The sequence below is a fragment of the Miscanthus floridulus genome, chromosome 1 (assembly GCF_019320115.1).
Source record: "Miscanthus floridulus cultivar M001 chromosome 1, ASM1932011v1, whole genome shotgun sequence".
Classification (NCBI taxonomy): Eukaryota; Viridiplantae; Streptophyta; class Magnoliopsida; order Poales; family Poaceae; genus Miscanthus; species Miscanthus floridulus.
Window position 1 is genome coordinate 67,625,344 of NC_089580.1, and position 21,411 is coordinate 67,646,754.

The following is a 21,411-nucleotide window of genomic DNA, read 5'->3' on the forward strand; positions in this document are numbered from 1 at the left end:
ATCGCCACCAGCTTCGCCTCAGGTGAGGAGGCTGTTGGAACCATCTTCCCCGACAGTGACACCAAGGGGAAGCGGAGGGACGAGGCCCCCGAGGCCTCAGCCTCCCACCTCCCCAAGAGAAAGAAAAGGGGGCGCCCGGGGAAGCAGGAGGTCCAGGAGGCTGATCTGGTCGTGGCCGCAGAACACAAGAACCCCCGAGGCTTCAAAGGCCCTAGGCCCTTCGACGACATGCTCAAGAAACCCTGCCCTTACCACCAGGGCCCGGTCAAGCACGCTCTCGAGGATTGCACCATGCTGCGGTGTTACTACGCCAGGCTCGGGCACCCCGATGACGACGCCAAGCAGAAGGGCGCCGGCGACCGTGATGAAGACAAGGACGACGGGTTCCCCGAGGTACGCAATGCCTTCATGATCTTCGGTGGACCCTCGGCATGCATTACGGCGTGGCAGCGCAAGAGAGAACGCCGAGAAGTCTTCTCGATCAAGGTGGCCACCCCCAGTACCTTGACTGGTCTCGGCAGGCGATCACCTTCAATCGAGATGACCACCCTGACCATGTTCCGAATCCCGGGCAATACCCACTGGTCGTCGACCCGATCATCGGCAACACCCCGACTCTCCAAGGTGTTGATGGACGGAATGGCAGCGGCCTCAACATCCTCTACGTCAATACCCTGGAGCTCTTGGAGATCGATCGATCGAGGCTCCAAGGCGGCGTGCCCCCTTCCACGGCATCGATACCAGGGAAGCACACGCGACCCATTGGGCGCATTGACCTTCCTGTCTGCTTTGGCACCCCCTCCAACTACCGCAAGGAAGTCCTCACCTTCGAGGTAGTCGGGTTCGGGGGAGCCCTACCACGCCATCCTGGGGCGGCCGTGCTAAGCCAAGTTCATGGCAGTGCCCACTATACCTACCTCAAGCTCAAGATGCCAGGCCCTAGCGGTGTCATCACGATTGAGTCCACGTACGAACATGCATATGACTGCGACGTTGAATGCATCGAGTACGCCAAGGCTCTTGCGGAGGCCGAGACCCTCATCGCCCACCTCGACCAACTCAGTGGCGAGGTGCCTGACTCCAAGCGTTGCGCGGGGGCGTTCGAGCCCGCAGGAAACCATCCAACTCGTCCTGGTCGACCCCGCCTGCCCCGACGACCAGGGCGCTGAGGATCAGCGCCACCCTCGATATCAAATAGGAAGCCATGCTCGTCGACTTTCTCCGTGCGAATGCTAACATATTCGCATGGAGTCCCTCGGACATGCCGGGCATACCGAGGGAGGTCGCCGAGCACGCCCTAGACATCCGGGCCGGGTCTAGACCGGCGAGGCAACGCCTGCGCCGCTTCGACGAGGAAAAGCGTAGGGCCATCGGTGAGGAGATACAGAAACTTTTGGCGGCCGGGTTCATCAGGGAGGTGTCCCACCCAGAGTGGTTGGCTAACCCCGTGTTAGTCAAGAAGAAAAATGGGAAATGGAGGATGTGCGTAGACTACACCGGTTTGAACAAAGCCTGTCCGAAAGTCCCCTTTCCATTACCCCGAATCGATCAAATCGTTGATTCCACTGCAGGGTGCGAGACCCTGTCTTTCCTTGATGCGTATATCTGGTTACCATCAAATTAAGATGAAAGAGTCTGACCAGCTCGCGACTTCTTTCATCACACCATTCGGCATGTACTGCTACGTGACTATGCCTTTCGGCCTCAGAAATGCAGGTGCCACATACCAGCGGTGCATGACCCAGGTCTTTGGCGACAACATCGGGCAGACCATCGAGGCCTACGTAGACGACATCGTGGTCAAAACCAGAAAGGCCGAGGATCTCGTCAATGACTTGAGGACAACCTTCAAATGCCTTCGAGAGAAGGGCATCAAGCTCAATCCCGAGAAGTGTGTGTTCGGGGTCCCCCGAGGCATGCTCTTAGGATTCATAGTCTCGGAACGCGGCATTGAAGCCAACCCAGAGAAGGTCTCGGCCATAACCAGCATGGGACCAATCAGAGACCTCAAGGGAGTACAGAGGGTCATGGGATGCCTTGCGGCCCTGAGCCGGTTCATCTCGGCCTCGGCGAAAAAGGTTTGCCTCTGTACCGGCTCTTGAGGAAATTCCGAGCATTTTTCTTGGACCCCCGAGGCCGAAGAAGCCCTCGGCAGACTCAAGAGGCTGCTCACAAATCCTCCCGTCCTGGTACCCCTCGACCAGGGACGAGGCCCTCTTACTCTACGTCGCCGCAACGACCCAAGTGGTCAGCGCTGCCGTAGTGGTAGAGCGGCAGGAAGAGGGGCATACTCTGCCCACCCAACGACCTGTTTATTTCATCAGCGAGGTGCTCTCCGAGACCAAAGCACGCTACCCCCACATCCAGAAGCTGGTCTACGCCGTGGTCCTGGCCCGGCGCAAACTGCGTCACTACTTCGAGTCTCACCTAGTGACTGTGATATCCTCTTTTCCCCTGGGGGAGATAGTTCATAACCGAGAGGCCTCGGGCAGGATAGCCAAGTGGGCCGTCGAGCTTATGGGGGAAACCTTGACTTTTGCGCCTCGAAAAGCGATCAAGTCTCAAGTCTTGGCCGATTTCGTGGCTGAATGGACAGACACCCAACTGCCACCTGCTCAAATTAGACGGAGTGCTGGACCATGTACTTCGACGGATCCCTGATGAAGACTGGGTAGGCGCGGGTTTGCTCTTCATCTCGCCCCTCGGAGTACACATGCGCTACATGGTAGTGGCTCCATTTCGCCGCCTCCAACAACGCGGCAGAGTACGAGGCCCTCATCCAACGGTTTACAAGTCGCCATCGAACTTGGGGCACGGCGCCTCGACGTCCGAGGTGACTCGCGGCTCGTCATAGATCAAGTGATGAAGGAGTCAAATTGCCTCGACCCCAAAATGGAGGCTTACATGCAAATTGGTACGTCGCCTAGAAGACAAGTTCGACGGCCTCGAACTAAACCACATCGCACAGGAAACACAACGAGGCCAGCCGATGAGCTGGCGAAGATGGCCTCGGCACGGACCCCGGTCCCCCCGAATGTCTTTGCCAGAGACCTCCACAAGCCTTCCATTGACTACACCCTGGTAGCAGAGGAGGGCCCGTCTATGGAAACCACGGCCAGGCTCGACGCCCCCTCTACTACCGAGACCCCCTCGACCGAGCCCGAAGTCATGGAAGTCAGCGCCGAGCCTCCGCTAGACCGACCAGGACGCGGATTGGCGAATTCCGTTCCTCGATTGGTTCGATCGGGGGGAACTTCCTAGCGACAGGACCGAAGCCCGACGGCTCGCGCGCCGAGCTAAGGCTTACGTCCTCTACAATGACGAATTGTATAGGCGAAGTCCCTCAGGTGTCCTCCAATGATGTATCAGTTCTGAGGCGGGCCAAGCCCTGCTTTGGGACTTACACGCAGGCGCCTGCGGGCACCATGCGGCGCCTTGGACGCTCGTAGGGAACGCTTTCCGCCAAGGGTTCTACTAGCCGATGGCGGTCGCCTACGCTACCAAACTAGTATGCTCCTACGAAGGATGCCAGTACTATGCTCGGCAGACACATCTCCCGGCCCTGGCCCTGCAAACCATTCCCATCACATGGCCGTTCGCTGTGTGGGGGCTCGACATGGTCGGGCCTCTGCAAAAGGCCCCCGGGGGCTATACCCATCTACTGGTATCAATCGACAAGTTTCTCCAAATGGATCGAGGCTTCGTCCAATCAATCGAATCAAATCCGAGCAGGCGGTGCTATTCTTCACTGACATTATCCACAGATTTGGGGTCCCCAACACCATCATCACCGATAATGGGACACAGTTCACCGGCAAAAAGTTCCTGACTGTTTTGCGACGACCACCACATCCATGTGGCCTGGTCGGCCATAGGACACCCAAGGACCAATGGCCAAGTAGAGCGTGCCAACGGCATGATCCTACAAGGCCTCAAACCAAGAATTCATAACCGGTTGAAAAAGTTTGGCAAGAAATGGCTTGCCGAACTCCCGTCGGTCATCTGGAGCCTGAGGAACACTCCAAGATCGAGCCACAGGGGTTCACGCCTTTCTTCCTGGTCTATGGGGCCGAGGCCATCCTCCCCACCGACTTGGAATATGGTTCCCCGAGGCTACAAGCCTATAACGAACAAAGTAACCGCACCACCCGAGAGGACGCCCTCGATCAACTGGAGGAAGCCCGAGACGTTGCGCTACTACACTCGGCCAAATATCAGTAGAGCCTACGGCGCTATTAGGCTCGGTGCGTCCGAGGCCGGGACTTGAAGGTAGGCGACCTGGTATTGAGGCTAGCACAGAGCAACAAGGGCCGCCACAAGCTGACCCCGCCATGGGAAGGACCGTACATCATCGCCCAAGTACTGAAGCCCGGGACCTACAAGCTGGCCAATGGAAGGGCGAAGTCTTCACCAACGCTTGGAACATAGAACAGCTACGTCGCTTTTATCCCTAAATTTCCAAGCCTTGTATATGACGTTTCTCAAAATACAATTAAAAAGCGTTCTTTAGTTGGTCTAATTTTTCGAGAAATCCCCCCGAGCCCATCGTAGGTCTCGGCAACTTGATAACACGGCAAGGGAGACTTGGCTCTGCCTTGGCAGAACCAAGCCTCCCTCAGGGGCTAAATGGGGGACTCTCCCCTAGGTCCCACGCACCATTCTTCAGTTGTTTTTCACAAAAATTCCTACAGCCAAGACTCTAGCAGGCTCTGACGAATCAGTTATAAAGACTCCTCGGACCAAGGTCTGTTTCCTAGGCAAGAGGCCGGTAGAGCCGCGAGACGGCCTATGCCTCTGGGCTACGGCACTCCCTCACTACCTCTCGCCCAAGGGATGGCTTAGGCCCCAACGGGGTGTTTTGCAAACGAAATCTGATCAGGAGCAACAGAGGGCAGAGGCTCGGAAACATAAGAAAAACAACTAAGAAACACAAATACTTTAGAAATAAAGGCCTCGACGGCCACAAGCGTTATGATACAAAAATAACTACTACTCTATTTTTACATAAAGCCCCTGGGGCCTAAATCAAGGCTCATAGCCCTCAACACCGGCGGGTGGTAGGGGAGGAACCACCTCCTCTTCAAAGAGCATCGCCAGCGCTGAGCCAGGGCCTTTCGCCGCCTCCATCAGCTTCGTGACCACCGCGTCCGCCTCCTCGTCATCATCAGGTAGGACATACCCATCGCTGATGGCCGGGAGGTCGACGCCGACGTAGTGAGAAGAGATGACGGCCAGCGCGCGCCTGACACCCGTGTGTAGCGCTCCTCGGAGTCGCTCACGCATCTAGGTTGCTCAGTGCGATCAAACGGCTCCCCAGGGAGCTACCTAACTGAACCCCTTCAACCTCCAAGGCCTCGTAGGCGTAAAGGGCAGCACGCTTCAGTGCCTTGTGCTCCCCGATCTCGGTCTCGAGCACCGTCTGCACCGCGCTGGAAGCCTCGGTGGCCCGAGTAACCTCCGCCTCTGACTCTGCACCACGGAAAATGGAATGAGGTCGAGCGAGAGAGAAAACAAGGGAGCTAGGGGTGGAAACCCATGGAACTCGCCCTTGGCCTTCAGCTCCCAGCGTCAGGTCTCGACCTGACAGGCCTCGGTCTTCTCCTTCCAGCACAGGGCCTCCGCACGGGAAGCCTCGGCCTCCTCCTTCAAGCGTTGGGCCTCAACCCGAGAAGCCTCGGCCGCCCTGGAAGCCTCGCTCCACAGCTCTGCGTCACACAAGGGAGTTAGGGAGCGAACACAAGGAAAAGAAAACAAAATGAGGGACTAGAACTCACCCTCGACCGTCCCCCTCCAAATTATAGCCTCAGGTCCGCGAAGCCTCAGCTGCAGCAAGGGCCTCGTCCAAGGCACCTTTCGTCAGCTGGTGCGCCCTCTGTTCCGCCCCCAGCTGCCCCGCGTGAGCCGCAGGCCGAGGCCATAGCTTCAACTGGCTCGGCCCCTGAAGGCATCCCGGTCGCTGACCGCTGCAGGTGAGCTCCTCCTCCAACTCCTTAACCCGTGCCACCAGAGGGGCGAGTTGCGCCTGGGCCGTGGCCTGCCTCGACCTTCGCGTCGGCACAACGAAGGCGGAGGTCCTCTACCTCCGCGCTCCTGCGCCGACAGGAGCTCGTTGGCGCCGGCAAGAAGACCCTTCTGCCGCTGAAGCTGGTCCCAGACGCCCCTCTCCCACCGGAGAAAGACCGACTTCCCAAGGGACCGGGTCTCGAGCTCCTGGGGAAGCAGAACGGGGGTCATTGATTGTGACAAAACCAGAAAAGGTACAACGTCGCGCGAGAAACTGAAAACGCGAAACCTAGGCGACTCCGGGCAGGTCGTCGGCCACCACGGACAGGGCCGTCCGTAGCGACCGCTCTGCCAGCTGGTGGTATTGCTCGAAGGTGCCCTAGCGCCCGCCCTTAGGCCTGCGTCCTCAAGGGCGAACAGGGGCTACCCCTCAGGGTCGTCCCGGCTCCACCACAGTACCCGCGGGTGATCCCACCCGCAAGGCTCGGGTCGCACCCGCACGAGCGGCCGAGCCCCCCTTCGTCCAAGATCGGCGCAGGCTGTTCCACGGCACCGGCATCCTCAGCGTCGACCACCTCCCATGCCCGAGAAGTATCGTCGGAGGAGATCGGATAGACCTCCGTCTCCCGGGCGCTCTCTCGCAACAACGGCGGCCCCTGAACCAAGGGCGCCACCAAGGCCTCCGCCGCCTTCATCTCCGCCTCCTGGACGGACAGCATCACCACCATCGCGATGGCCTCGACGGTCTCAGGGGCTTCGGCCTCCGCCATCGTGGCCTCGGCAGACGCAGAAACACCAACCGCGGCCACAGCGGTCTCGGCGGTCAGTGGGGCCGTGGCCTCCGTCGCCTCAGCTTCGGAGACCCCAGGGGGCCTCAGGCAACCAAGGGCACGCCGGCCCCATCCTGACTCGTGAGCCTCGCCCCCACGAAGGCAGAAGCGCTCCCTCCCTCGTCTACTGCAGGGGCCGCCTCGGCAACCCCTCCTTGGGCGGCCGGCCCCTTTGGGTCGACCCTCGCCGACGCCGCGCCGCGTTGGATAGCGGCTTGTGCCTCCTGCCACCTAGTGGGCGGAGGAGCTCGGGGCTCGCCTTGAGCGCCTTAAGGGGCGCCAAGGGGAGCTCGTCCGCAGGCCGCTTCGACTAAGGAAAATAACCTACAGGGTCAGCGCGAGACCAAAAAGGCGAACGGAATGCACTATGACCCCGCCGAAAATACACTAACCTTGAACGGGGCGGCAACCGTTTCGCCACGGCGAACCTCGTCCGCAACGGCGGAGGCGGCGGCAGAGGCGTCGCCTCCGTATCCATCGGCGCCGGTCGGTCCTCAATGGACCCCGGCGCCCCTTCGGTCCTCTGCGGGGGCGGTGGCGTCGTCTCCACCGCCACTCGCTCCACCACGGCCACCGAGCCCACTAGGCTGATGGCGCGTTTGCCCAATGCCCACGCCTCGGGCGTGTCAGCCTTGGCCCCGGAGCGGGCAACCGCCGGCCCTGGGTCTGCTTCTCCTCCCCCTCCTGGGGGTGCCGGGCTGCTTGCCGACACCCCGAGCGCCACCTCCACGACGTTAGGAAGGTGGTCTAGGGGACCTCGCCCTCGTCGTTCCCGTCCGAGGCCTCCGTCAACAACGACGTCGACGGGGATTCCTCCAACGGGAGACCATCCTTCTGTTGTTGACGACGGCGCTTATCCAGCTCCTCGCGCGTGAGGATGTGCTTCGTGCGCTTCACCGCCTTGGCGTCCTTTCGCCTCTTCTGCATATCGGCGTGAGCAGCGGTTGATCGCCCGCCGCCCCGCGTCCTCGGGAACGGGCGACGGAGAGGAGCGCACGTCCCTCATCCCCTGAAGGAACGACAAACGCGCATAAGGGAACAAGGGGTAAGGGGAGACTGAGGAGGCTCAGAGGCTACAGCGGCACATGACTTACCAGCGAAAGGAACCCCCGCGACGGTCGCATCGCGAAGGGGGTCAAGTTGCCGCCCTTCAACTTCGCCTCTACCGTCTCCCCCACCCGACGAAGAATTTCCTCGTCGAAGAGGGCGGAGGAGGACATCCGGATGCCCTCCATGGGTTCACCCGGCCTCATCTCAAACAGCCGCCGCCGCCGAGCCATCAGCGGCAGCACCCTCCGGCGGTGGAAGGCGGCCACGACCACTAGCCACGGTGAGGCCATGGCCCCGTACAGCCTCGCCAGCCCCTCCAGGAGCGGCTCTAGCTTGGGCTGGTCGTCCTTCGGGACGCCCCACTTCCATCTCTCCGGGCAGCTCCCCACAATCCGCCCAGTGTAAGGGGGAAGTCCTCCATCATCGTTACTGAAGGTAGAACCAGCTCGTGTACCACCGTCGGTTGGAGGACGCAGAGCTGGGCTAGGATGTAGAGGTGCTGGCGGTCCTGGCGCACCTGGAGAGTGCAGCCGCCGGCCCTCGTCGCCTTCCTCTTACCCGACGTACCCGTCGGCTTGGTAGTGTGCCCCACCCGGAATAGGTGGAGCCACAACTCCCAATGGGGAGCAATCCCCAAATACCCCTCGCAGACGGCAACAAAGATAGCCGCCTGAGCGATGGAGTTGGGATTGAAGTTGTGGAGCTCCACGCCGTAGTAGTGCGGGAGCGCCCTGCATGAACCGGTCCGCCGGGACGCCGAGGCCGCGCTCGTGGAAGGAGACGAAGCTCACGATGTAGCCGTCGTGAGGCCTCGGCTCCGGCTCATCCGTACGGAGCAATCCACTCTGGCCTGGCGGGGTCTATCACCGGGCGAAGGAGTCCACCGTCGACAAGCGACTGAAGCGTCTCCTCAGGTGACTGTCCGACGGGTCCCAGGGGTCCTGCCTCGACAACGACGATGTCGCCGGCCATGGGTGCGATGGAGGAATCGGGTGCGGCGGTGAGTTTTTTCTCTCTCTCTCCCACGCTCTCGCTTTTTTCATTGCTTTCTCCTAGGCTCGCTCTTCTCTCCTCTTCTTCCCGGCACCCGCTAGCTCTAGCGATGGCTCGACAGAGGCGGTGCTAATGCAGGCAAGGTAAGACGAGGAGGGGCGAGACTCTTCGGGTATTTATGCAGGGAGGAGGCGAAACGAACGGGCGACGAAATCGGGGAGGTTTTCCCCCCGATCCGGCGCGGTTAAACACGAGCCGATTTCGCCGGCCCACGCGCCCACGTCTCCCGCATTAAATGCGAGGACAGTTACGTCCCATCCACCACGCCACGCTCGGCCACTATGGCAGCTAGGCTGTCATTTCGACTCCCCATGAAACCGCCTCAAAAGGCGCGCCGCCCTGTGCCGAGCCAATAGGGAAGATATTCCCTGCGACCTATTCCTTTCGTATGAAGAACCGGGCTCTGAACCTATTATGATCCAGGGGTTCGAAGGCTGGGCCCCAAAGGGTTTTCGACAGCCGCCCCAGGATAACAGAGTCAGGGACTGACCGCGGGCGAGCCCATACTGGGGCCGAGGCCCAAGCAAGCGAAACGCTTGGGACGCCCAAAGTTGTGTCCGAGACCGGAGGAAAGTCTCCGAATGGGATCCCACCGTAGGGAGGCACCGAGCCACCGAGGCCCAGCGAACGGCCTCGGCACCCACTAGAGACATCCTCTGGTACTCTTGGAGTGTGTCTCTAGACCGCTAGCCGTCCCCTAGCGAACAGGGTTCGGGCCTCCACTCGGACTATCCGATAACAGCTCACCGGAAGTGCCACCGCTCGTGCCCACCGAGGGTAGCGAGGCACATTCCACCCCTCCTTCCGAGCGAAAAGGAAGCGTGAGGGTCGCACAAAAAGATAGGGGAGCTCCTGACGGCCCTCTCACCCTGTGCAGAGGCTAGGGGGCTCTTCCTGGCAAATACGCCGAGACCCCAACTCTCGGGCTCGCGCCCAAAAGGGGCCTCGGCAAACAAACCCTCATGCGCGAGGGGCGTATAAAAAGTCAGGGGAACTCCCGACAGGCCCTCTCGCTCCACGCAGAGGCTAGGGGCTCTTCCTGCAACCTTGCCGAGACCAGAATAGGCTCGGCAAACAAACCCTCCGTCCGAACGAAAAGGACATGTGAGGGTCGGATGAAAAAGTCAGGGGACCCCCTGACCGCCCTCTTGCTCCAGGCGGAGGCTCAGGGGCTCCTCTTGCACCCGAAGACCAAGACAAACGGTCCAAGCCCACTGCTAGAGGTTTCATTACAAAACACGATAAAGGGCACCGAGCCCGTTACGGTCCAGGGGTTCGAAGGCTGGGCCTCCAAGAGGTTTCGACAGCCGCCCCAGGGCAACAGAGTCAGGGACGACTTCAGGGGCGAGCCTACGAATGGCCCTAGGCCCTGAGCGAATAGTCGCTTGGGGCATCCTAAGTCGTGTCCGAGACCGGCAGGGAAGTATCCGAATGGGATCCCACCGTAGGGAGGCACCGAGCCACCGAGGCCCAGCGAACGGCCTCGGCACCCACTAGAGAAACCATCTGGTACTTTTGGAGTGCGTCTCTAGACCGCTAGCCGTCCCCTAGCGAACGGGGCTCGGGCCTCCACTTGGACTACCCGATAACAGCTCATCGGAAGTGTCCACGCTCGTGCCCATCGAGGGTAGCCTGGCACATTCCACCCCTCCTTCCGAGCTGAAAGGAAGCATGAGGGTCATACCCAAAGTCAGGGGGGCCCCTGACTGAACCTCTCGCTCCGTGCGGAGGCTAGAGGGCTTTTTCCTACAGCCTCGCCGAGACCCCCGCAACCCGAACTTACGCTTAGGGGCTCAGGCAAATGCAGTAAGAACTACTCGTTCAAACACGAAAATAAAAAAGCCCCTGGAGGAGTAACTCCACTCCTCCAGGGCCTCGGGGGCTACACCCGGCGGGTGCGCTCACGCGCACCCACCGGAACCTCAAGATACAAAACCCAATTCCTACGGGAGCGGGTACGAACCAAGCCTAGGCAAACCCTCAGGGAGAGTGCACGCACTCCCCCAGAGGCTCGGGGGCTACTGTCGGGTACCTTAGAACAGGGTACCCCGAGCGAACAATCAAAAGGGTTGCTAAAGTCCCATAAAAAAATAAAGCTAGAAGGTAAGCCGTGGGCCCCTCACCCGCAACGACCGAGCCCACCAAGCCCCCCGCCTCGACCTCGAGCCTCACGCAGGAGGTCTCGGCACCCTGACGCGAATTCTGCCTCGCGCGAGGCCCACCATGGAAGGCCTCGGCTGGGGGTGCATTCTCCGTATCGCGCGAGGCCTCTCGCGGCATGCCTCGGCAAGGAATCCGATCTCCGTCTTGCGCGAGGCCTCATTCTCCATGTCGCTCGAGCCCAGCTCGTCCGCAGCCCGTCGCCCCCCACCTCGACCGACCCTCCAGACAGCGCGTCATGTCTCATTAATGCTTCAACCACTCCCGCAATCTCAGCCGGGCGATGGCTCAATGCCACAGAATGGCCGACGGGACCCGAGGTCGCATCAGTGCCATACCGGCCTGGACAGGGCACAGCGGGGATTACCGGCCACTGTGTCGTAACGCTGTGTCCACGATCAGCGCCATACCGGCTGGGACAGGGTACGGCGGGGATTACCGGCCACTGTGTCCTAACGCTATGCCCACGATCAGCCGCCCACTCGAGGCCTCGGCACTGTACACCAAGGTCTCGGCTATCTTGAGGTTCGTGCCTGCCGAGACCCCTCCACTACGGCGCAGCCTTGGCACCAACCAAGTCTCGGCCTCGCGCACAGTCCTGTCCACAGTGGCTTGCACGTTCACCGCCACACCCACTCCGAGACAGTCCCGGGGCTCCCACAATGCACAGGATCGGATGGGACGACCACGTCGCCCCAGTGCTCCAAGGACGGACCACTCCGACGACCACACCGCCATAGGAACAGGCTACAGGGCCCGGACGCGCCGCCTCTGTTCACACGACACCGTATAGTTAGCTCATGTACCATCCTTGTCCTCCCTTCAGGCTATAAAAGGAGAGGACTTGGGCCGTTTTGGGGGGGGGAGACCCGGTAACACATTGTAACACACGCACACATCCCAACCGCCTGAGAGCAACGTCTCAAGCGGCCCACACGACACCTTGCCGAGACCTGGGACTAGCTCCCTCTCTCACCTAGCTTGTAACCCCCTACTACGAGCACTTCGGTGCAAGGAATACGAGATCCATCTCTCAGACTAGACGTAGGGCATCGATTGCCTAAACCAGTATAAACCTTGTGTCTCTTTGCATCACCATCCGGGATTGGAAACACGCAGAACAAATTCACTGGTTGGTTGAGAACCCCCCGGTCCGAAACACTGACACTTTCTGAAGTTATTTTTTTAAAAAACAATTGATCAAATTTATATAATAGCGTACTAATATTTATGATACATAATAGGTACTATTACATTAAGCATGGAGTATACTTTCATAATAAACTTATTAGGAGATACAAATATTGATACCGTTTTTTTTTAGTTTTGATCAAACTTAAACATATTTGACTACTCGAGAAGCAAGATGTGTATTTATTTTGAGACAGAGAGATTACTTGTAATTTTAGAACCAAAGTTTTATATGGATTGATTATGTATTTATTATCTAGTATAGTTAGGATTTTGGGTTTAGGGATTTAGGCTAGTTAGGTTAGTGAATTTGTTTGTGATTTGTTTGTGAACTTACTAATGTTAACTTGAATTTTGTTAATTTGAATACTCTAACGTTTTGTTTATCAATTTGTAACAGGATGGCCCCTCCTACGCAGCACCCATTGTACCCCATTCTTGAGGTGGAGTACGACGACCAGCACCGAGCACACATCTTGAGTGACAACGACGCAGAGGTGTCCTTGCCTCCTTTGAGACCCCGCACTCACACCAGGGCGTATCAGTGGGACGAGCGTTATACGCCGTACATACGGCGTGCCGGCTTCCTCGAGCTTGTCCGTGTTGTCAACCACAGTCTTCCGCCCCTTGACCCAGCACTACTTACTACAGCTGTAGACAGGTGCGAGTGCATTCTTTGTACGTAAACTTTCTTGTAACAAATTGGAGGCAACTAACAGTCGTTCTATTCTTATAACAGGTGGAGGCCTGAGACCCACACGTTCCACCTACCTTGTGGCGAGATGACCTTGACGTTGCAGGACGTGAAGGCTATTTTAGGCCTTCGGTTGGGGGGACTTACAGTGACAGGGATAGTTGACAACGATCACTGGAGGGAGCTGGTGGCTCAGTTTACTAGCTTTCTTCCACCGGACGACGATGCTTCCAAGAAAAATAAGTGAGTAATTTAAGCCTATTTAATACTTGCATTGCTTTACAGATGGCATCGGATCTCATTTTCTTTGATCAATTATAGGAAAAGTTTCGGTGTTTCGTCGTCCTGTATCATAGAGCGCTTTGAGTACTTGGACCCACAAGCTGAGGCACAGATCGACAGGTTCGCTCGAGTGTGGCTCTGGCACTTTCTTGGTGCTTTCCTCTTCCTAGACGCCTTGGGCAACACCATCAGCTGGATCTTCCTTGACATACTTCGACAGCCATGGGAGAATATAGCGGGGTACAGCTGGGGCAGCGCAGTCCTAGCATGGACATATCGACAGCTATGTGTTGCCTGCCGTCGCACCTCAGGACATGCGAGCCTTGGGGGTTGCTCCTACCTACTCCAGGTTTGGTGTTGGGAACGATTGCCCATTGGGAGGCCCCTTAATAATGGTTTACCGGTAAGTACTTCGGTTCATTATATTCTTCCAGGCAGATAGATATGATGAGATTATTTGTTGCTAATTCATTATCGTGTTCAATGCAGCGATGGAATGGGCATGATACACTCCCTACAGCTCTGTATATCTGGACGGAAGCACAGTTAGTTAGAGGGAATGCGTGGTGCAAGTATAGGGAGTATACAGACGGTCTCGACGTCCTGACACAGCACCAGGTTACGCTCTCTATACTATCGTAGCAGTGTCTTCTTCGATGTACACTATATCACAACCTAACACAATTATGAAATTTTAAGTGTTTTGGTGTCCTTGGGATTCTCTGGAGCTCTAGGGCTATCTGAGTCCTGTCACTAGGGATGAGTCACACGAGTATCGCTGCGACGTCCCTCTTATTTTCTTCCATGTGGTCGAGATTCACTTGCCCATCCGGGTCTGTAGATAGTTTAGAATAATGACAGGCTGCCCACCACCGCTTTACTCCACCAATCAAGCATTGCACGGGTGCGTTATCGATTAATAACAATGCTATAATTCAGAGGTGTGTTTGGTACAACTAACATCGTTTTGTTGCAGGTTTGATCGCAGGAAGAGGTACAAGACCAAGGATTGGCACGTGACACACAGCTCGTACATCCATTTGTGGCAGACCAGGGTACCACATACGGTCCTTGCGGGTCCTCCACATGACTAGCACACCTTTGACGAGTACCTGCGGTGGCTTCACAGGTCTACGAGGACACATATCAAGCCCCCGTACACTGACGTGGCGATTGACAAGGACTCGGAGGAAGATATCATCGAAGATGTGTACGACGTTACCACTAGGGAGGACACACAGCTACAGAGAACCCAGCTTTAAAGATACGTGGTAAGATACTTGAATGATACAATTTGTTATTCTTTTGGTATTAAGTATGTGTACTAAAACTGTCCAACCGCGTTTCTGTACTCAGGCGACACAATTGTCAAGGCTGTCCAACAAAGCAGCGTTCTGGCTTCACGAGTCTAGAGGGCAGGGGCCAGGCATTCTCGCGGCTTTTGTGGAGGTAAACATAAACTTGTCCGTTTCGAAAATATTTCTTTAGTGTATATGCGTTTGGGTAATGAACTAACTTTAACATCTATTTATGCAGAAGGTGAAGAAGAGCTGCAGGAAGCTAGCTCAGAAGTTGAGCTGCATGGACACTCCTTATGATGAACCGCCACTCCCCGCACGATCGGGTGGCACATCTTCGGCCTCTTTGAGGACACCAGCCGGCTCTTCTCAGCCGATGACGCGGGGTGCCACTTCCGCGGTGCGAACACCACCACATTATAACGCTGGGAAGGACCCTGCAACCGAGGATGAGGAGGAGGACGATGACGACGACGACGAACCCCGGGCTTCCGCGGACAGCACAGCCAGTGGGACGAATGGCCGCAGAACGAGATCGGCATGTCTCAGCTAAGTGGTGCCCCGTTTGGCACCCAAGGAGCCTCACAGGTACTAACAAAGATAGTTTATTTCAATACTTAGGCTCCATGAACTAACGATCATAAAGAATTATAAGTAATCGTGCGTATCATATACCTGCAGGGTACGAGCCGTACGCACCGTCGACGCGACCATACCGACGTTGGCTACACTCCCAATGTGTTGCCAACAAATCCGAAGAGACAGAGGCGTCCGAGAGATCCTTACACTCCTGGGTCTTAGTTTGTTAGGTCAAACGAATATTGGCATCCGAAATTTACGGGGTTATTTGGTTATATTATGTCAAACTTATGTCAAAACAATGAATATTTTATGTGGCAGCTTGTCAACTTGCTTCTTATTCGTTTCTTTGAGTCGCGGCAGCACTGCCGGCGAGATTAAGTACCCTGCGTTCGGGAACCGGCAGTCCCGACGTATCTGGACACCGGTGGTAATTTTTCGTAATTGATTAGTTAAAATGGTGCATAACCGTATTATGAAAGACGAAAACTAATCATTGGCTTATCAAATTCTCTATTCGGCCGTGAAAAAAAACTCAACAAAATACGGGCGCGATGCGTTTCGATTCAACCATCCAGGTAGCCCGGGCCAGCGGCAGGCGTAGCGGCCAGGTGGTGTGGCTGCTCGTGCGGTATGTTTGGTCCAGCCGCGCCACGCAACAGGGTGCCGCACTGCCGCGCCAGGGTCGGTGGCGCGGCGGTACCTGCCACGTCATCGGTCCCCCAGGCCGGCCCACGCCACATCAGCCCTCTGCCACGCCACCATACATGGCGCGGCACAGGCATTTGGCCGCGCGCAGGGCAATAGGCGTGGTCAAAAGTGTTAGTTTAAAAAAAAACCGACAGTGTTAGATTTAAAATTATATTAAAAAAAATTAAAATAAAAAAATCGAGGCCTCTAGGGCCTTGAGAAAGCTTAAAACACCTTGTCCTCCTTGAGCAGTTGAGCGAAAGCCATGCATATGCATCTTCCAACTTTCAATCTTTGTTTTGTTCCAGTCGTCCAGCATCAGGCCAGCTGCCGTTGATTCGATCTGCAGCAGCAACAAACCGTTTCTAATTCTTTTTAACATAACAGTTAACTGGCATGAAACATGCCGCATTTGTATTAATATAGCAGAGTTAAAGGCCTAAGCTGAAAAACAAGAGATGAAAGGAAAATAAAAACAGTCATACAACAGCGCCTATATATCCAGTGGATCTCTAGAAAAGCTAGCGCTCCAGAACACGAACCGTTCCCAGTTGATCTCACCATACGCGAGACCCTGCATGCCTGTTGCAACTGCAACTCCATCGTCACCTAAACTGCAATTGTGTGGCTGCCGTGCGTAGTTTAATAATGGTACATGCATACAGATCCCTCAAGGTTGATCTCGAAGTGTCAACGCTTCGTTCTGGCCAATTGCCGGCAACAGCTACGTCGCCTTCTTTGTGAGCTAAGATAAGGCCCGGCCGTCTCAGTTGACGTTTAGCCAGGTCTTCATCTTATATTATATAAAATTCTCTCTTCAATGTGGTGTAGTGTATTCTAAATTAATCCTGCACCATTTGGTTATATGTAAGATCATATGACGGTGTCAGTCGCCCTTTAAAAATCACACTTGTTCGCTGCTGGCAGTTGCGAACTGCATGATTGGATTGGCGAACTTCAGAGAAAACAGATGTTTTCTCTGTTCTCTCCATGCAGATGCGGTGCAAGAGTGGCATGCGCGTGCCAGCGCAAAGCTTTGCCTACCACCGCTGGTAAGCACCGCAACGGAGCATAGACAAATTCGCTGTGTTTTGACTCGTACTACAGCGCATGGCTCGTGACTAATGAGTCACGAATCAAGCCGGCCTACCTGCCTGCCTGTGCAAGTTATGCGTTCTCAAGACGTCAGTTTATATACGTACGTATATTCTAGAAAACCTGCGTGTTCAGTAGGTCTGTAGGTGTGGCACAGCTATGTTGGTCCTATCCCTTGCAGCTGCAGTCTGCAGACCTCCAAAAAACCACGGAATGATCAGCAGAACTCAATCGCAATTCGCAATCACATCAACCCACCATGCACATGCGACTTGGGAGCGAGCGTACACAGACCTGATGATATAATAAAGAAGCATGCTTATAAAAACCACAGCCGTGTTGTATACTACGCCTTTGTACTAGCAGAGTAATTGTCGTTTTTATTAGCTTAAACTTTTCTTTTACGGAATATTGAACATAATATTACAATACTCAATTACTCATGTACTCCTTATTAACTTGGATATGCATAGACGTGCTCACCGCCTGACGCAATGTATAGACGTGCGCTAGTAGCGAGCAGCAGCACCCGCACCCGGCCGGCACGCAACACGCAAGCGCCGGTTCTGCGGCCGTGCCTACCTCCACCCGGTGCCGCCTGCCGGTGCCGAGTTTGCCGACGCACGCGGCAAGCGCCATCATGATCCCAGTTTCAAGGCGAGGCGAACGCAAGGGCGGCAGGGCCCACCCTCACGCCACAAACCGACGTAGCACCCCGTCAGGTGGCCTGCTGCAGACCTGCCGCTAGCTAGCTCCTGCCATGCCCATGCGTACGACGTGTCCACGCTTCGCGGGGAGCGAGAGACCGGCCGGCCCTCGCCCCTCGGTGCGTCAACCACCGTCCCCAGATTCTCCCGTCCGGACACGCGATGATGGAAAAAAATCGTATACAAAAGTCGAATCCCAATTATCATCGGGTGAATCGGTTCATGGCAACTTTTCCCACCCCCCAGCTTCCAGGAGTTGAAACTTGAAAGCCTCCTCCAAGGGCTCGTGATCGTGACGCATCGAGCGGCCCAAAAGGCGGCGTCGGTCGGCGCGTGGCGCGGGCACCGCCTCCCCCAAGCGCTCCCGGCGCCGAGACGCCGGGAGATGGACCGATTCTTCCGCGGCGACACCGCGACGAGTGCGCACCCACTCTACTTCCACAAAGAATTTCACGCGCCGCTGCTAACAGCTGTGCTGTGCGCCAGCCGGCCTCTCCCCCATCACGTCGTCGCGAGAGAGGCGCTTGCCTTCCACAGCGCACGGGGGCGGGCCATGTCAACGCGGGGCGGGGCCGGGGCCGTCCTTGGGTGCGTGCGGTTGATTATTCCCGGTGGCCGTGTTTCATGTGGGGTTGGGGTTGATGGCCGTGTTTCATGTGGGGTTGACCTTGATCGATGGGGTTGGGCTGGAAACGACACGTGTGGTTCCATTCCATTGTGGTGTGGTGCGGTCCAGTGGGATGGGATTGATGCGGTCAACGGGTCAAGTTCGACGTTGGCCCCCTTAATTCTGTGACAGCAACGTTGTCGATGCGTGATTAGCGTGAAGGGCCATGGTCGACTTTTCGAAGAGGACGTTGTTAAATAATAATCTGTTCTCCTGACAGGTGATCAGAGTTTCAACACACGTTTCCTGACAGGTGGACACTAAGGTGCAGTCTGCGGAACCATCTCATTTCTCGGGTCACCCCAATGCTAGTAGTGGCAGTACGTGCAAAATCCTCTCTACATGATCGACAACAATAAAATCTCTGCATGTCTCGATCTATAGCAATTTTACAAGCAACTTCGTAGATCGGTTTTTCTTTATTGGTCTTGTGCCAGGTTCACTCCCACCAAACTCTAGCAGCGTAATTGGCTAGGCCGCTCGGCTTGAGGTGGGATGACAAAAGCTAAAGCCCCGTGTGGCTGCGCTACGTAGCTTTGTGGGTGAAGTCAGCAGGTGTGAAAGATGCCCCGTGTGGTGCGGTTAGGTACAGTGTTGAGCTCCGTGACGAGGGCCGAGGCATGGCGTGACGCTTCCGATCGGCAGGCCTGCCGAGCGGCCCGGGCCCCCTGAGTACATACGCCAGGTGAGGTGAAGGTGATTGCCCCGCGCGGAACCGGACGAAACGTCGGCTTTTCGCGCCGGGGAGAGGAGAATTGAGGTGATGCATTTGGTTAGTTTGTTATGGGTGGTATCATCAGCAAATCAGAACCCCCCCCCCCCCCCCCCCCCCCCCCCCCCCTCTCAGTCAACTCCGAAACGTCCCAACGAACGGATCAACAAGCTAGGACGGCGACAACATGGACGCGTTGGGGGCTTTGTTGGGCAGCCGCGATCGTAAACCTTTTCGTTGTCGCCATACTGTTTCCAATCGAGAAAACAATTTCGTCCCAAGCGCCAATCAAATCACCCATGAATGAATATATATATATATATATATATATATATATATATATATATATATATATATATATATATATATATATATATATATATATACACACAATAAATACAACAAATAGTACTAGTAAAACCTTGGCACGAAACTCATCGATCGTGTCGTGTCCTGGTCAACCAAATGATAAAAGAAAAACTCGGAAGCCAAGACGAACACCCCCATCCAATCCTTCCCGCAGGTGGAGAGATCGTCAAGGCCGCCCCCGAAGCGAACCCTGACCCCGCCATCGTCATCTGAACTCAACGCGGCCCTCCTCCAGCCGCAACCCGCAACCGCAAGTCCGCGACGGCCCGGACGCGGCACGGCGGCCGGTCGGTCCCCTGACCGGCTGATCGCCTGAAGCCTGATCCACCCTTCCTTATCCCCAAAGAAAACAAACGCACACGCTGACACGCTTATGGCACCTTCCCTTCCAATAGCACCGCCCCCCGCGCCGCGGTCGCAGACGCAGACGACAGCTAAGCTGAAGTCTAGCCGCGCGGGCCGCGACGCGCACGTCTCCAGGGGACCCGGGGCTCGGTTCGGAGACACAAGCACGCACGGAGAGACCCGGTGGCAATCGAACACGGAACACCAACCCCAACCCCAACCCCAACCCGACCTGGCGGCGTGCGCGGGGGCTATAAAAGCCGCGGCCCTCCGCCTCCCAACCTCCGTCGCTCGGCACACCGCAGCTAGCTCTCCTCGCAAACAGACTCCACAAGGCACAAAGGCAGAGGCAGACCCGACCCGAATCGCCCACCGTCGTCGTCGTTGAGAAGAGACAAAGTGGAGGAGTAGGCCATGTCCAACGTGCCCACCTCCCTCCGCGACTCCTCCCTCACCGTCTTCCGCCTCGCCATCTCCAGCTCCGACCCCTGGCCCTTCTCTTCCTGCCTCTAACCACCAGCCCCAAGTTTCTTAGTTCTCCTTCCTGATCCAGCAACCAAGCAAGCAAGGAACACCGAGCTCGCTCCTTGGTCGGTCGATCGATCTGGCCTGCCTGGCGACGATCATGCACGGCAAGCACCAGCAGCAGCAGATGGCGGCGGCGGCGCCCAAGGGGTGCGTGACGGTGCGCGTGGGCCTGGAGGGGGAGGAGCAGCGCCGGTTCGCGGTGCCGCTGGGCCACCTCAAGCACCCGCTCTTCGGCGCGCTGCTGGAGGAGGCCGAGCGCGAGTACGGCTTCCGCCACCAGGGCGCCATCGCCATCCCCTGCCGCGTCGACCGCTTCGTCCAGGTCGAGCACCTCATCGGCCAGGACCTCCACGGCACCTCCTCCTGCGCCCAGCACCTCGTCGACCTCGACAGCGGCGCCGCTCACCACCACCTGCACCTGCCGCGCTTCGTCGGATGCTTCCGCGCCTGACGACGGGCAGGCCGTCGAGGTGGATGTTTTAATTAGCTTTTGGTTTGGCTCGTCCTCCCTCCCTCCCTCTCGCGTTGCTTTGTCTGTGAGGGTTCATCGATGGAATACGATTGGTTTGAAGCTTTGTGGCGAGAGACATGGATGGGAGCTAGGACGATGCATCTAGCTAGGTGTTTACGATGATGACGAAAAATTTGTGATGATGGTCGATCTCAAGTGTAAAGATCTAGAGAGGATGATGCATGTTCATCTTTAGCCTTAGCTTTTCTTTTCCTTTCCTTGTACGTCAATATATACTTTGCTAATACAACTATATATGCTCTGCAAAAGTACTAGTAGTTTTGTTCCTGTAAATTACCTTTTTTTTTGCGCTATATATAACGATTAATTGTTCATCTCAAGTGTAAACTATGGCCATCACAAACGCGTTAACGCTAATGCATCTGATTCGCTGAGCTAGCCAGCCGAGACTCGCTTTCCCATCAAGCTTTCGATGGATATCTGATTGTCAGAGGAAATTCGTGGGCAATTTCTACATAATAATTAGCAAAAGATCCGCAAGTAGTTTACATTAATGGAAAATTCCGAGTGCAAGGGACAGCTCAAATTGATAATACGGCCCCTTTTCAATTTATTCGATTGTCCACCTTTTGAACATATTCCACTGTAATATCCGGAGCATGTACTACACATTCTTATGTCCGTGT

The 21,411-nt window shown here is 56.3% G+C and overlaps 1 protein-coding gene across 1 annotated transcript; it reads left to right on the plus strand.

Moving 5' to 3' along the window:
• The first annotated feature begins 20,032 nt into the window (after positions 1–20,032).
• Positions 20,033–21,014, plus strand: LOC136486258 (auxin-responsive protein SAUR32-like). The gene has a single exon (XM_066483137.1). It carries the CDS (start codon positions 20,351–20,353, stop codon positions 20,702–20,704), a length of 354 nt encoding a protein of 117 aa, XP_066339234.1. The 5' UTR covers positions 20,033–20,350; the 3' UTR covers positions 20,705–21,014.
• Positions 21,015–21,411: the final 397 nt, after the last annotated feature.